The following is a 13,964-nucleotide window of genomic DNA, read 5'->3' as shown; positions in this document are numbered from 1 at the left end:
CAAGAAAATTTGGCAGTGCTTAAAACCTATCCTTACTCTTTGCAGTAGGGTTTAGAAGTTTCCTGAAATATTGAAGGGATTTCATTATTTCTCAGCCCTAAAGCATGTGTGATGACAATTGACTAGTTTATGAATAGGCTCTGCCTCAAGCCCATAGATTTAAATAAAATAATTCCTGGATTCAAAGACAATTAATGGACTTATTTTCATAGTTCTTAAGTAGTATCATGTAACTTCTGTCTTGGGATAAGTACTTTCTCCAGAGAACTACTGTAACTGACAGATAAGAGAGTTGAAAAATTAAATGCTAACTAATCACTGACATATTTTTTACAGTATATTGTTTCATATCATGAATAAGTCTCACAGATAGTAATTTAGTTCAACAGTGGGCTCCTTTCATGAACTGGAAAAATTTTGAAATGAGTTTTTTATTTATTTTTAAAATTTTTTTGTAGTTTTTTTTTTTGTCATGCTGTGTCCTTGTTGCTGCTTGAGCTTTTTCCATTGCAGTGTATGGCTTCCAATTGCAGTGGTTTCTCTTGTTGTGGAACACAGGCTCTAGGGATCATGGACTTCAGTAGTTTTGATGCATGGGCTCAGTGGTTGTGGGTCCCCCGCTCTAGAGCACAGGCTCAGTAGTTGTGGTGCACGGGCTAAGGTACTCTGTGGCATGTGGGATCTTCCCGAACCAGAGATTGAACCCATGTCTCCTGCATTGGCAGGTGAATTCTTTGCCATTGAACCACCAGGGAAGCCCTGAAATAGGTTTTCTTAAAAATTTGACTGAATTGCTGATACCTCAAAACAGTTCCTTTCTTCCTTGGAACAGATTTTTAAAAGATCTTAGTCATTATAAACCAATACTTTTGGACTTAAGGAAAATTTTATAGAAGTTAATCTGATGAGTTGAAATAGAAAGGTAAGTCTTAAAAAGAAAGTTCCACTTAAAAAAAAATAATGAGTATGTTAAAAAATTTAAGGTTGCATTTAACTCTTTCAACACCGATATAGCATAACACTCTCCAGTTACTAAGGAGGGATATTTACTCAGACAACTTGGTTATAGGAACCTTTTGGTTTTTTTTTAACTTTATAAAGTTTTAAGAGAGTATTTCATTTTCATGTAAGCTACTAATAGGGATTTTTCCAAATAAATGAAAACCATGAATAATAGAAACATTTGAATGATTTTTGTTGTTTTTTTTTTTAATTTTATTTTATTTTTTAACTTTACAATATTGTATTGGTTTTGCCATATATCAACATGAATCCGCCACAGGTATACACGTGTTCCCCATCCTGAATCCTCCTCCCTCCTCCCTCCTCCCTCCCCGTACCATCCCTCTGGGTCATTCCAGTGCACCAGCCCCAAGCATCCAGTATCGTGCATCGAACCTGGACTGGCGACTCGTTTCATATATGATATTATACATGTTTCAATGGCATTCTCCCAAATCATCCCACCCTCTCCCTCTCCCACAGAGTCCAAAAGACTGTTATATACATCATTGTCTCTTTTGCTGTCTTATATACAGGGTTATTGTTACTATCTTTCTAAATTCCATATATATGCGTTAGTATACTGTATTGGTGTTTTTCTTTCTGGCTTACTTCACTCTGTATAATAGGCTCCAGTTTCATCCACCTCATTAGAACTGATTCAGTGATTTTTGTTAATGCATCTAGTCCAATTTATGTTTGTGATTAAGCTAGACAAAACTATAGGGGGGAGGGGAATACAGTACCCTTGTTGTTGTTCAGTCACTAAGTCATGTCCGACTCTGCAATCACATGAACTGCAGCACACCAGGTTTCCCTGTCCTTCAGTATTTCCTAGAGTTTGTTCAAACTCAGGTCCATCGGGTCCGTGGTGCCATCCAACCGACTCATCCTATGTCGCCCCCCGCACCGCCCCACCTTCTCCTCCTGCCTTCATTCTTTCCCAGCATCAAGGTCTTTTCCAGTGAGTCAGCTCTTCACATCAGGTGGCCCTACTACTAACATTCCTAATCACAAGAAATTGTACTCACTCTTGCATCCCAGCCCAGTGTTAAAATATACCAAAACAGTTGAAGTTCCTTTATTTTAAGTACTTGGAAAGGAAGGAAGGAAAGTTAACTCATATATGACTAGAAATGTGCTAGATGCTTTACGTACATTAATATAATTTTTCACTACCTCTGTACCGTATTCTTAATGTCAGTTTAGCCCTGTATGTTAGGTATATTTCTGAATGATTTATATAAATTATCTCATTTACTTCTCAGAACTGTACAGTAACTTATATATCATTAATGATATATATCATTATAGTGGTGACTTATATATCTTTTTGGCTTCCCTGGTGGCTCAGATGGTAAAGAATCTGCCTGCAATGCAGGAGACCTGGGTTCAATCCCTGGATTAGAAAGTTCCCCTGGAGAAGGAAATAGCAACCCACTCCAGTATTCTCACCTGGAGAATCCCCATGTACAGAGGAGCGTGGAGGGCTACAGTCCATGGGGTCACAAAGAGTTGGATTCAGCTGAGCAACTAACACTTTCACTTTCATATACCTTTTACAAGAAGAAAATAGAGCGGGGGGATTATGTAAGATTCTAGTAACATACAATCAGGAAATGATAAAGCAAAGAAGTAATAACATTTAGTTTGTTCATATTCCTTAGTGAAATGGATACTGTATTTGAGTATTAGATCAATCATAATAAAATTATTAGAAATGATTGATTATTTAGCATGACTTTCAAGACCTTCTCCAATCATTTTGTCAGAGAAAAATGCAGGTATTTAAACATTATTTGTATGACTGATAAGAATTGAATGTTTGTAATCCCGAGATCATCTTTTTAATACAGTTGACTTGAAATATTGTGTTTGTCTCGGGTTTACAACAGTGATTCAGTACTTTTATACATTGCAAAATGATTACCATAAGTCCAGTTACCATCTGTCACCATACAAAGTTAAATAATCCTGAGACTCTAACTCTTTATCATGAACATTATCTACTAAAGGTTATTAAAACTTAATTGAGATAATTTCAAAAGAAAATAGTTTATAGAGATCTGATTCAATTGCTTCTGTTGTTTTGTGTAAGGATATGTTCTTAGATGAAAGAACCTTATGTAATTATCTGTTTTTAAGATTGAGAGTATTCAAGTGAAGTTTCATACAAAGGTGAATTCATCTAAATTGACTATGACTCATTTCTTAGGTATTTCTTCCATATTTTCACATTGGATTAAAAAATAAATTTGCCAAAGATTCCTGAAATAAATTTGCCAAAGATTCCTGAAATAAATTTGTAGTTTTTTTCCCTCTCATAATGCAGATCTGACAGGAGCTCAAGATGGAAGTGTCAGAATGTTCGAATGGGGCCATTCTCAACAAATAACCTGTTTCCGCTCTGGTGGCAATTCAAGAGTTACAAGAATGAGATTTAACTATCAAGGAAATAAGGTAATATTTAAAAGTGTAAATGGGGTAATGGTTTGATTTTGTTAAAGATTTATGAATATTTCTTATTTGGGCTTCTGAAAAGAACAGTTCACTTATCTACTGGTGAAGTATTAATCCATCTGTATGAATTCTTTTCAAAGAAATTCCTTTCAAAACTTAAATTTACTTGGTTTTTGCTGTAAATACATTATATACATGTCCATCAAAATTCTTTTATGTGATGCTTAAGGACCAAGTGATTATAGGACCATCTTCTAAATACTTCTGCTTTCTTTATCCTCTGGAACCTACTCAAAATATGGTCAGGTACCAAATAGTAGGTAACATCTGAGAGCCTATTAGAAATGCAGATTATTGACTCCAGACCTATCAAATCACCATCTGTTTTTTAGCCAGATGCTCCTGTGATTTGTACAAAACATTAAAGTTTGAGGAACACCTGCTCTAGAACAGGATGTTGGCAAACTATGGCCTAGACCACCTATTTTGTAAATAAAGTTTTATTTGAACACAGCTAACCAATTCATTATTTGTTTTCCATGATTATTTTCTCAGTACAGCAACAGAGTTCAGGGGAACAAAGACTTTATACCTGGCAAGCCGTATTTATTCTATGGGCCTTTTAATAAAAATGCCAACTTGGCTCTTACTGTCTTCACTTCCTGTAATCTTCCTTCCTAAAACTGTCTCTCTCTTCCCCTCTGTCTTACTAGCACTACAAACAGCTACTAAAGGGGAAATCAGCCTTCTTTTTGTCTTTATGACCATGCTACACTAAAAACATTCACATGGGCCCTTGCTGATAGTACATCTTGCTTTTCATTTTCTGTCAGCCTCCAAACCTTCCACCATCCTCACATGTTACTTGTATCATGGTGTGCTGCAACCTTTTTGCTTACATCATTTATTAGTTGGCTTTTAGCATTTCACTAAAGTCAACAATTTTTTCATGTATTTATGAAACAGAATTGAGAGCGTATAATTTCTTAAGAGTAATTAGCAACATTCTTTGCTCCTTAATGGGAAATTAAAAGAATTTAATCGAGAAACCTTTTAATCTAGAAACATGAGCATATAAGAATATCATTTGTATACTCATGTTTTTCCATTGTGTCAGTGTTATATTGTTCCTAACTAATCTCTCTAATGTATCCTTCATGTTGCCAACAAAGTTATGTAACAAATAGCATAGGGAGTTCCCTAGCTGTCCAGTGGTTAGGACTCTGTGCTTTCACTGCTAGGGCCCAAGTTCGATCCCTGGTCAGAGAACTAAGATCCCACAAGCCTGGCAACATGGCCAAAAAAGATAAAAAAGGAAAAAAAAAATATCATTATATATATACACTATAGATGAAATCATGTTGTCCTTTTCAAGAACCCACAGTCTCCTCATTGTATCTAAAAGTCCATACCCTTAAGTATGGCATTTAAGTCCTTCTACACTCAGAGTTATTTTATAGATTTAACATTCTGACTGACCCAGATTTGATCCCTGGGTGGGGAAGATCCCTTGGAGAAGGGAATGGCTACCCACTCCAGTATTCTTGCCAAGAGAATTTCATGGAAAGAAGAGCCTGGTGGGCTACCGTCCATGGGGTTGTAAAGAGTGGGACACAACTGAGTGACTAACACAACAATATGCTCCTATATAGGCCGTTTTAAGGCACAACAAACTCTTCTTTATTATCTGCCCAGGTATCTTTAACAGGCAATTAGCTTACTGTTAATTCACCTTTGCCATGATGGTACCCAAAAGCACAACACCCTAGCATGCTATCTCCCTTAGGGAAGGCTGCTGGAATAAATGGAACAGATAACTCATGCTACTTCACATTTTGTCAGGAGTCATTGGACATTGCAGAAAAACTAGGAGATAAAAGGGAGCATTTAGCAGGGAAAAAATGACCTGTGAGGAATGATTCCTCAGATTCAGGAAGATCTTACACTGTAAAACAAGAACAGGATTCTATGAACCAAAGGCAGTAGAACAGTAAAGAAGTTTTAGAAATTAAAAACATGCAATTCCCCAAAATTAGGAGAGTAGAGGAACTACTGATTACAAGGACTGAATAGCAGAATGGAAGTACTTGAAAATAAAATTTGTGACTGGGAAGTATAAATCAGGAATTTATCCTATCATGAAAAAACCCAAGAAATAAATTGAGACAAAGATCCAGGAAAATGCATAGAAGACCTTTAAAAGATATAGCAGAAGAAGAAAAAGAAAAGTGATTTAAAGAGGAAACATTGTATTAAAAGGAGTAATAAAAATTTCCCCATAGCAAAAAATGGATTTTTAGAAAAAGAAGGGCCTACCAAATACTAGACCAGAAGTAATGAGAAGCAACACATGCCTCAGCACAGCCTGATTATTTGACTTTTGTTTTTTGTTTTTTAATCGAAGGATAAAGAGAGCTTCTGGAAGGAGTAGGGGTAAAAATGTTTACCTACAACCTCTCCACCTTCCTATCTTAAAATAATGACATTTGCCTCCTTAAAAATAGAGGTTACAAATAGACAATAGAACAGTATTCACAGAATTCTGATGGATAAGGAATGGGGCCAATGTCTGTCCTAACTCATGCAAATTTAATGGCAAAACAGACACATTTTTAAGTATGCAGAGAATTAGCACATTCCATATACCCTTTCTGAAAAACGTACCTAAACTTACTCCATAAAACATAGAATAAACCACAGAAAGGATAAGCCCTGGAAAAATAGCTGTAAAAAAACACAGTAAACAATGGGTTAATATTCCTACTGTTAGCCCTGTCAGTCAATTTTGTAAAAAGACAATGAAGACAACAAAGAATGTGAACAGTTGACCAAAAAACAGACAGAACCCTATTCATGATCAATAACCCTTACTAATAACTGAAAAAATGAACATTAAAATGAGGCTTTTCTGTTAATTGACAGATAGTAAAATTTTGTAGGATGCAGTGTTGACTAATGTGTAAGGAAAAATGGGTGTGTAAATTGATTTGCCACTTAGGATTTAATTTTGGCTTCACCTACCAATTTTAAATGATGCCCTTTGACAAATTTTTTTTCTTATTGGATATCTGTCCTATATAAATACTCAGAGGTATATATGCAAGAATGTTCAAAGCAGCATTTTTAATATAGGAAAAAGTGGAAATTCTATAGAGAAAAGCTTTTTAAAAAAATTACAATACGACTATACAGTGTAATACTACACAGCACAAGAAAGAGGTAAATTTATATGTACCAATGTGGAAAAATGGCTGTAATAATTAAAAAGTATAATTGTAAAACTGTATATTATTATCTTAATTTCATTTTAAAAATCTTATATGTACGAGTGTTTGAATATTCTCAGAATAAATCTGAATGAAAACACATTAGATTATTAATGATTGTTATATCTGTAGATGGGAGAAGCCTGGAGTCAAAATTAAACATTTAAGATCTATATCTTGTACTCCCTTACTGGATTATTTTATCATCTTTCCAATCAAAATGCTCTGAGTTTCCATCAAGAATTCTTTTAGTATAATAAATTTTGTTTCATTTTACTTTATACTATTATTTACCACGTTTTCCTTATTTTATATTTCTGGAATCTTTTTCAAAATGAACCGTTTTTTATCTTGTATATACTAAAATTTTTTCACATGTCTTAATGTATAAATCCAGTATCCCATTTTTGGAGTACCTACAGAGAATATACAGACTAGGCTATTGGTTAGTATAATAAATTGGGGGTCTGATGTTAGTTTACTTTTCTCTGTCCTAGAAGTTTTTAAAGCAGTAGCTAAATGTTTATCTGGACTAGATCCATGCATAGGTGAAATGAGAAGTCAAACAATTTATGACTCAGATGTTTAAGGTTTACAATATGAGATTCACAGTGAGGGTAAAGGTAAATATATGCCTTTTATTTGTACTAAACGCTCAATTTTTTTTCTCTTAAGTTTGGAATAGTTGACGCTGATGGATATTTAAGTTTGTATCAAACAAACTGGAAATGTTGTCCAGTTACTGGAAGTATGCCTAAGCCATACCTGGTAAGCCAAGATTTCCTACCTTTAAAATTTTTTAATTTTTATTTTAAAGAAATCAAGAATATATACTTAAGTATCAGAGCCAAATGTAAAATCTATCTAGTCCTATGTATTCAGTCATACTACTGTAAGTTTCTGTCTGTATTATGTTAAAATTACTCTGTGAGGTATAAAAATCCTTAGTCTCCAATAACTTGGAAAATAAACCTATAAAGTGCCTGATGGTGATGGCAAGGGGAAATCAGATATATGGTTACTAGAGGCAGGGGAAATTGGATGGAGGCAGTTCAAAAGGTACAAACTTGGAGTTATAAGCCAGTACTAGGGATGTAGTGTACAACATGATTAACATAGTCAATATTGTTATATATGAAAGTTGCTAAGTGAGTAAATTCTGAGTTCTCATCAAAGGAAAAATATTTTTTATTTTTCTTTTATATCTATGTGAGGTGGTGATATTGCTAAACAGTATCACCACCTCACATAGATGAGGTGATTATGTGGTAATCATTTCATGATGTATGTAAGACAGAACATTATGCTGTACTCCTTAAACTTATACAGTGCTGCATGTTAATCATTTCTCAAAACTGAAAGAAAAAAAAAAATAGAAAAGTAAAAAAAAACTCACCAGAAAATATAAATAAATAATAAGAGTAGTGAATCAGTCACTTGATAAAGACCAAAGTAGTAAAATTGATTTAAAATGTAATAATTAGTCAAGGGATAAATTTTTAAAAAAGAAAAGAAGCCTGTATAGACCAACATGGTAGCTCTGGAGACCCATGCAGCCGTAGGTTACTCAAGTGCCTTTCTAGCCTCACGAAACTGCAGTTGGATATGATACCTAAAAAGGATGATAAACAGACTAGTGCATCTGGTTCTTTTTCTGCAGTAAATTTATATCTTAGGAACAAAGCAGAAAAGATATCCTATAGCTGGTGCTATTTTCTTGCCCATCTCTTAAAAAAAATTGATAACATCTCTATTCAGGACCACAAAAACTTAATGAACCTTCCACAACTTCATAGAACTGTGAATTTATATTTGATAGATTCTTCAGTGAAGCCCTTTGTAGGACTAAGCGATATCTATCAAGAAAAAAATTAAGAATGTGGGTTGATTCTGGTAGTTCATCTTAGGTTAAGTGCTAGGAGAAAGTACTGATCTAAGTGAAAGCAAGCAAGGGAGTGTTGGTGAGGGTACTTTGAAACTATTTATTTTTTCCTCATATTTTCATTCAGCCAGCAGATTAAATGTACAGGTGGCCTTTGAACAACACAGGGATTAGGGGCACTGGACACCCTCCCCGCTAAAGTTGAAAATCTGAATATAACTTTTCAGGCAGCCCTCCATATCCATGGTCCTGCATCTACAGATTCAATCAACCTTGGATCATGTAGTACTCTAGAATGCATTTATTGAAAAAAACAAACAAAAAAATCTGTGTATAAGTGGACCCATGTAGTTTAAACCGTATAATTCATACCATGTTGTTCAAGGGTGAACTGTACAAGTTTATGTTCCTAAGGGGACTACCTTTTTATTTTTTTAACTTCCAAAAAGACAAATTAGTTTAAAAATGAACAGTATTTGCTTTTGGAGATTAAAGTAGATTTTGTTTTAAAGACTTATCATCTAGCCCAGCTGCAGTTGCTGGTTGGGGACAATGGGGAGTGACTGAAAGGAAAATTTTTTCATGAGATGATTTTGACATGTTTTAAAAAGTCATTTTTTATTAAATGTCTGAACAGAAATAACTTGGAAACCTTTATAATTGACTAAATCTCTCATAATAGTTTGTTATTATTTGATGGAATATTGAGAAACATTGTCAATTTTCTAATTTGTTGACTATTAGTATTGTTTTTATTTAACATATTTAAAAAAATATTTAAAAGTGTATTTCTGAAAATAAATAATTCAGTCTGAGATCATCTGAAATTCTATGTTTTGTCTTCTAAGACAAATATTTTCACAAGTTTTCTAAGAAAAATATTTGAACTTAACCTCTTTTTGTTTCCCCTTGAAGTTTTGGTTGAACAAAAGCAGAGGGCCTCGTAAAGGCTCATAATGTATGCATCTTATTTAAGTAGCTCAGGAAAAGTGTATGTATGCATGTGTGTGTGTGTGTGAGAGAGAGGAGGCGGGGGGTGAAGAGAGAGAAGTGGCAGATTTACAAATGTGCCAAAATGGGGAGCCTTGGTGAACTGGGGTGAGGGGTATATGAGAGTTCTCTGTATAACTCTTACAATGTTCCTGAAGTTTGTAGGGGAAAGAACACAAGGATTAAGTGAGCCACAGATTACATGATTACTTTTTGATTAATGCATCTACCTGCTTATAAAGTTGTTTGTGATAACAATAACGTTTCTTGTTTATAACCATTCCAGACTTGGCAGTGTCATAACAAAACAGCCAATGATTTTGTCTTCGTTAGTTCTTCCTCTCTAATAGCTACAGCTGGTCTTTCAACTGACAATAGGTAAGAGTTTATAACTGAAATTGAAATTTGTGGTGTATGTAGCTAAGCTTTATTTTTAAATTGCTTGATGTCCTTATATCTCAATAATGTTTTCACACTTACACCTTTAAATATTTTTATTACAGAGACTTGTTTCTTAGAGCACTTTTAGTGTTTTAATTGTAAAGCCAAGGAAATTCTGGTGATATTAAAAACAAAATCCGTTCCTTCTGGATTTTTGATATTTTATTAATAATGTTAACACTTCAGTGTAGGAGAAAAGAATTTGATTTTGCCAAGAGTTTTTCTCCATATGATTTTCTATGTGTTAAGAAAGCTTGAGGCAAAAAAAAAAAAAAAAAGTATTCTTTATTGGTCACGCTGTTTAGTTAACCCTTGCCATACTCTATGAGACTGATATTATCAGTTTCATAATCAGAACACAAGAAATTCCAAAAGATATGTTAGTTGTGTAATAACTAGTAAGTGGCACCCTGTCCCCATTGCCCCGAAAAACTTAAATGTGGGAAAAAAAAAAAAAAATCTTCTCGTTTCTCCATGTCCATGCACACTTTTAACTTCCCTCATACAGCTGAGTTTGAGATTAAGGCCTTCTGAAGTTGCTGAGCTTTTTATATTTGTCCTGAGGCCTCTCTTTGCACTCAAAGTGGGAATTTTAGGAATATGGAGTTTTCAACCCATCTTTCATAGAAATTCTTATATATATTTATGCCTCCTTTGTAACTCATAGAATAGAGTAGAAGCTGTCCCTTTCATAGTAGGAATAAGTTTTCTTTTTGCTCAAGATTCCTTGTGTCCTGTTCTTTATTTCAGTCGAACTGTTTAGATTAGAAAATCAGTGAATACAAACAATAGTTTCTATATTCAGATTTCATATAGTATTCCTTATAATTAGATGTTAATCTGAAGTTTTTCATTTTGGAAGCTATTAGTTTTATAAATTTTTGTCTAAAAATTAATCATACATAAGTATATTGCTTACTTGTATTTGGTGCCTTATAAATTTATGAACTTTCTGTGTGAGTGAGATTCAGATGAGCTAGAATGAGACATACTGTTTTTTAAATTGAAGTATACTTGATTTACAATATTATGTTAGTTAGAGGCATATGGCATCATTATTCAGTATTTTTGCAGATTATACTGTATACGTTTTTACAAGATAATTGTTATAATTCCCTATGCTATATACAGTATATCCTTGTTTCTTATCTATTTTATAATATATATGGTAGTTTGTATCTTTTTTTTTTTTAAGTTTGTATCTATTAATTCCATATTCCTAGTTTGTCACTCCCCCATTGTCTCCTCTTTGGTAACAAGTTTGTTTTCTTTATCTGTGAGTCTGTTTCTGTTTTGTATACAGAGTCATTTGTATGATTTTTTAGATTGCACGTTGTGATATCGTATAGTATTTGTCTTTTTCTGTCTAACTTAAACTTCACTGAGCATTATAGTCTCCAGGTCCATCCACATTGCTGCAAATGGCAGTATTCCATTCTTTTTTATGGCTGAGTAATATTGTATGTGTGTGTCTCACATCTTCTTAATCCAGTGTTCTTTTGATGGGCACTTGGGTTGCTTCCGTGTCTTGGCTATTATAAAGTGCTGCTGTGAAAGTTGGGGTGCATATATCTTTTCAAAAGAGTGTTTTCATTTTTTCCAGATATATATCCATGAGTGAAATTGGTGGATCATATGGTAGTTCTATTTTTAATTTTTTGAGGAACCTCCATACTGTTTTCCATAGTGGATGTACCAATTTACATTTTCACCAACAGAGTACAAGGGTTCCCTTTCCTCCTCATCCTCCAACCTTTTTTTTAGACTTAAGTACTTTTGGACTGTGCTGGGTCTTTGTTGCTGTGCACAGCTTTCTCTAGTTGCAGTGGGCAAGGTCTGCTCTCTAGGTGCAGTGCATGAGCTTCTCTTTGCTGTGGCTTCTTTTGTTGCAGAAATGTCTCTAGGTGTGTGGGGAAGTAGTTGTGGCACACAGGCTTAGTTGCCCCAGAGCATGTGGGGTCCTTCTGGACCAGGAATCAAACCTAAGTCCTCTGCATTGGCGGGCAGATTCCTAACCACTAGACCACCAAGGAAGCCCCTCTCTAACATTTTTTTATTGGAGACTTTTTAATAACCACTCTAACAGGTGTGGGGTAATTGCTCATTGTTGTTTTGATCTGTATTTCTCTAATAATTAGTGATATTGAGCATCTTTTCATATGCCTCTTAGGCATCTATATGTCTTCTTTGGGAAATTGTCTGTTGAGTTACTCTGTCCATTTTTTTTTTTAACAGGTTGAATCAGAAACCAGTTAAGATACCCAGCTGTGATTGATGTTTGGGGTTTTTTTGTTTGTTTTGGTGGCTTTGTGTTTTGGTTTTGTTTGTTTTTTGGCTGTACTGTGCTGCATGCAGTATCTGAATTCTCAACCAGAGATTGAACTTGTGCCCCCTGCATTGGGAGCGCAGAATCTTAGACACTTAGCCACCAGGGAAGCCTGTTCTGCCCTTTTTTTTTTAAATTAGATTTTTTTTTAAATTGAGCTATATGAACTGTGTGTCTGTTTTAGGTGTTAACTCCTTGTCAGTCACATTGTTTGCTTTTTCTCCCATTCAGTAGATTATCTTTTCATTTTGTTGATGATTTTCTTTGCTCTGCAAAAGCTTTATGTTTAATTAAGTCCAGTTGGTTTATTTTTATTTCTTTTTTGCTTAAGCAGACTGATCCAAGAAAATATAGCTATGCTTTATGTAAAAGAGTGTGCTGCCAGTGTTCTCTTCTAGAAGTTTTATGATTTTCCGTTCTTCCATTTAGAACTTTAAACGATCTTGAGTTTGTTTTTGTATATGGTAAAGAGGAATATTCTACTTTCATTATTTTACATGTTGATGTCCAGTTTTTCCACCACCACTTGTTGAAAAGACTGTCTTTCCTCCACTGTATATTCTTGACTTCTCTGTCATAAACTGATTGACCATAAGTCTTGGGTTTATTTCTGGGGTCTCTATTCTGTTCCACTGACCTATGTGTCAGTTTTTGTGTCAGTACCACACTGGTTTATTTTTTGTTTTTGTTTTTTACATTAAGAACTTCAGTTTATTAAACAAGAAAACACATCTTACATGAATGAAAAGACAAGCCACATAATGGGAACAGATATTTGCAAACACAATTTTATTGTTTCACAGTCTCTATGGAACAGGAATTTGGGAATGGCTTAGCTGAGTGGCTTTTCCTTAAAGCTGCAGTGAAGATGTCAGTGGGGCTGTAATGATCTGAAAGCTTGACTGGAATTGGCAAATCTTCTTCCAAGATGGCTTCTTCACAGGGCTATTGGCAAGAACTTTTTTTCCCTGACTCTTGTCAGGAGACCTCAGTTTCTTGCCACTTGAGTCTCTCTAAAGGGCTGCTTCAGTGACCTTATGACATAGCAGCTGGCTTTCCTACAGAGCAAGTGATTTCCAAGCCACTCTCCATATTCCCTGAGGTCTTTGACTACTGGATAAGTCTTCTATATCTGGACGCCTCTTTCAGTAGAGGGATTTAAATTATGTGAATTTAATTATACATGCTTGTGGACCAAAGGTAGGGATCCTGCTAGTGTTGGAGGGTCTCCTGTGAGGTGTAGGTCAACAGTGGCTTGCCACAGTGAGTTGGGACTCAGTATCACACTGTTTTGATGACTGTAGCTTTGTAATGTAGTCTGAAGTCAGGGTGTATGATTCCTCCAGCTCTAGTCTAATATCTAAAGATTACTTTGACAACTCAGGGTCTTTTGTAGTTATTTTGTTCTAGTTCTGTGGGAAATGTCATGAGTATTTTGATGGGGATTGCATTAAATCTGTAGATTGCTTTGAGTAGTGTGGTCGTTTTAACAATATTGATTCTTCCAGTTCAAGAGCACAGGCTATCTTACCATTTCTTTGTATCATCTTCAGTTTCCTTCATCAGTGGTGTATAGTTTTCAGAGTATAGGTCTTTC

General features: G+C 34.7%; 1 protein-coding gene across 7 annotated transcripts in view; it reads left to right on the top strand.

Moving 5' to 3' along the window:
• Positions 1–13,964, top strand: part of DMXL1 (Dmx like 1) — a 125,824-nt gene that overhangs the window by 100,719 nt on the left and 11,141 nt on the right. For all 7 annotated transcript variants that reach the window (XM_002688999.7, XM_005209157.5, XM_010807136.4 and 4 more), the window contains 3 exons: positions 3,335–3,462; positions 7,404–7,496; positions 9,887–9,978. In XM_002688999.7, coding sequence (XP_002689045.1) covers positions 3,335–3,462; positions 7,404–7,496; positions 9,887–9,978 — 313 coding nt within the window. The remainder of the gene's footprint in view (positions 1–3,334; positions 3,463–7,403; positions 7,497–9,886; positions 9,979–13,964) is intronic.

Source organism: Bos taurus, chromosome 7 (assembly GCF_002263795.3).
Source record: "Bos taurus isolate L1 Dominette 01449 registration number 42190680 breed Hereford chromosome 7, ARS-UCD2.0, whole genome shotgun sequence".
NCBI classification, from domain to species: Eukaryota; Metazoa; Chordata; class Mammalia; order Artiodactyla; family Bovidae; genus Bos; species Bos taurus.
This window is presented reverse-complemented; position numbering and strand designations above follow the sequence as displayed.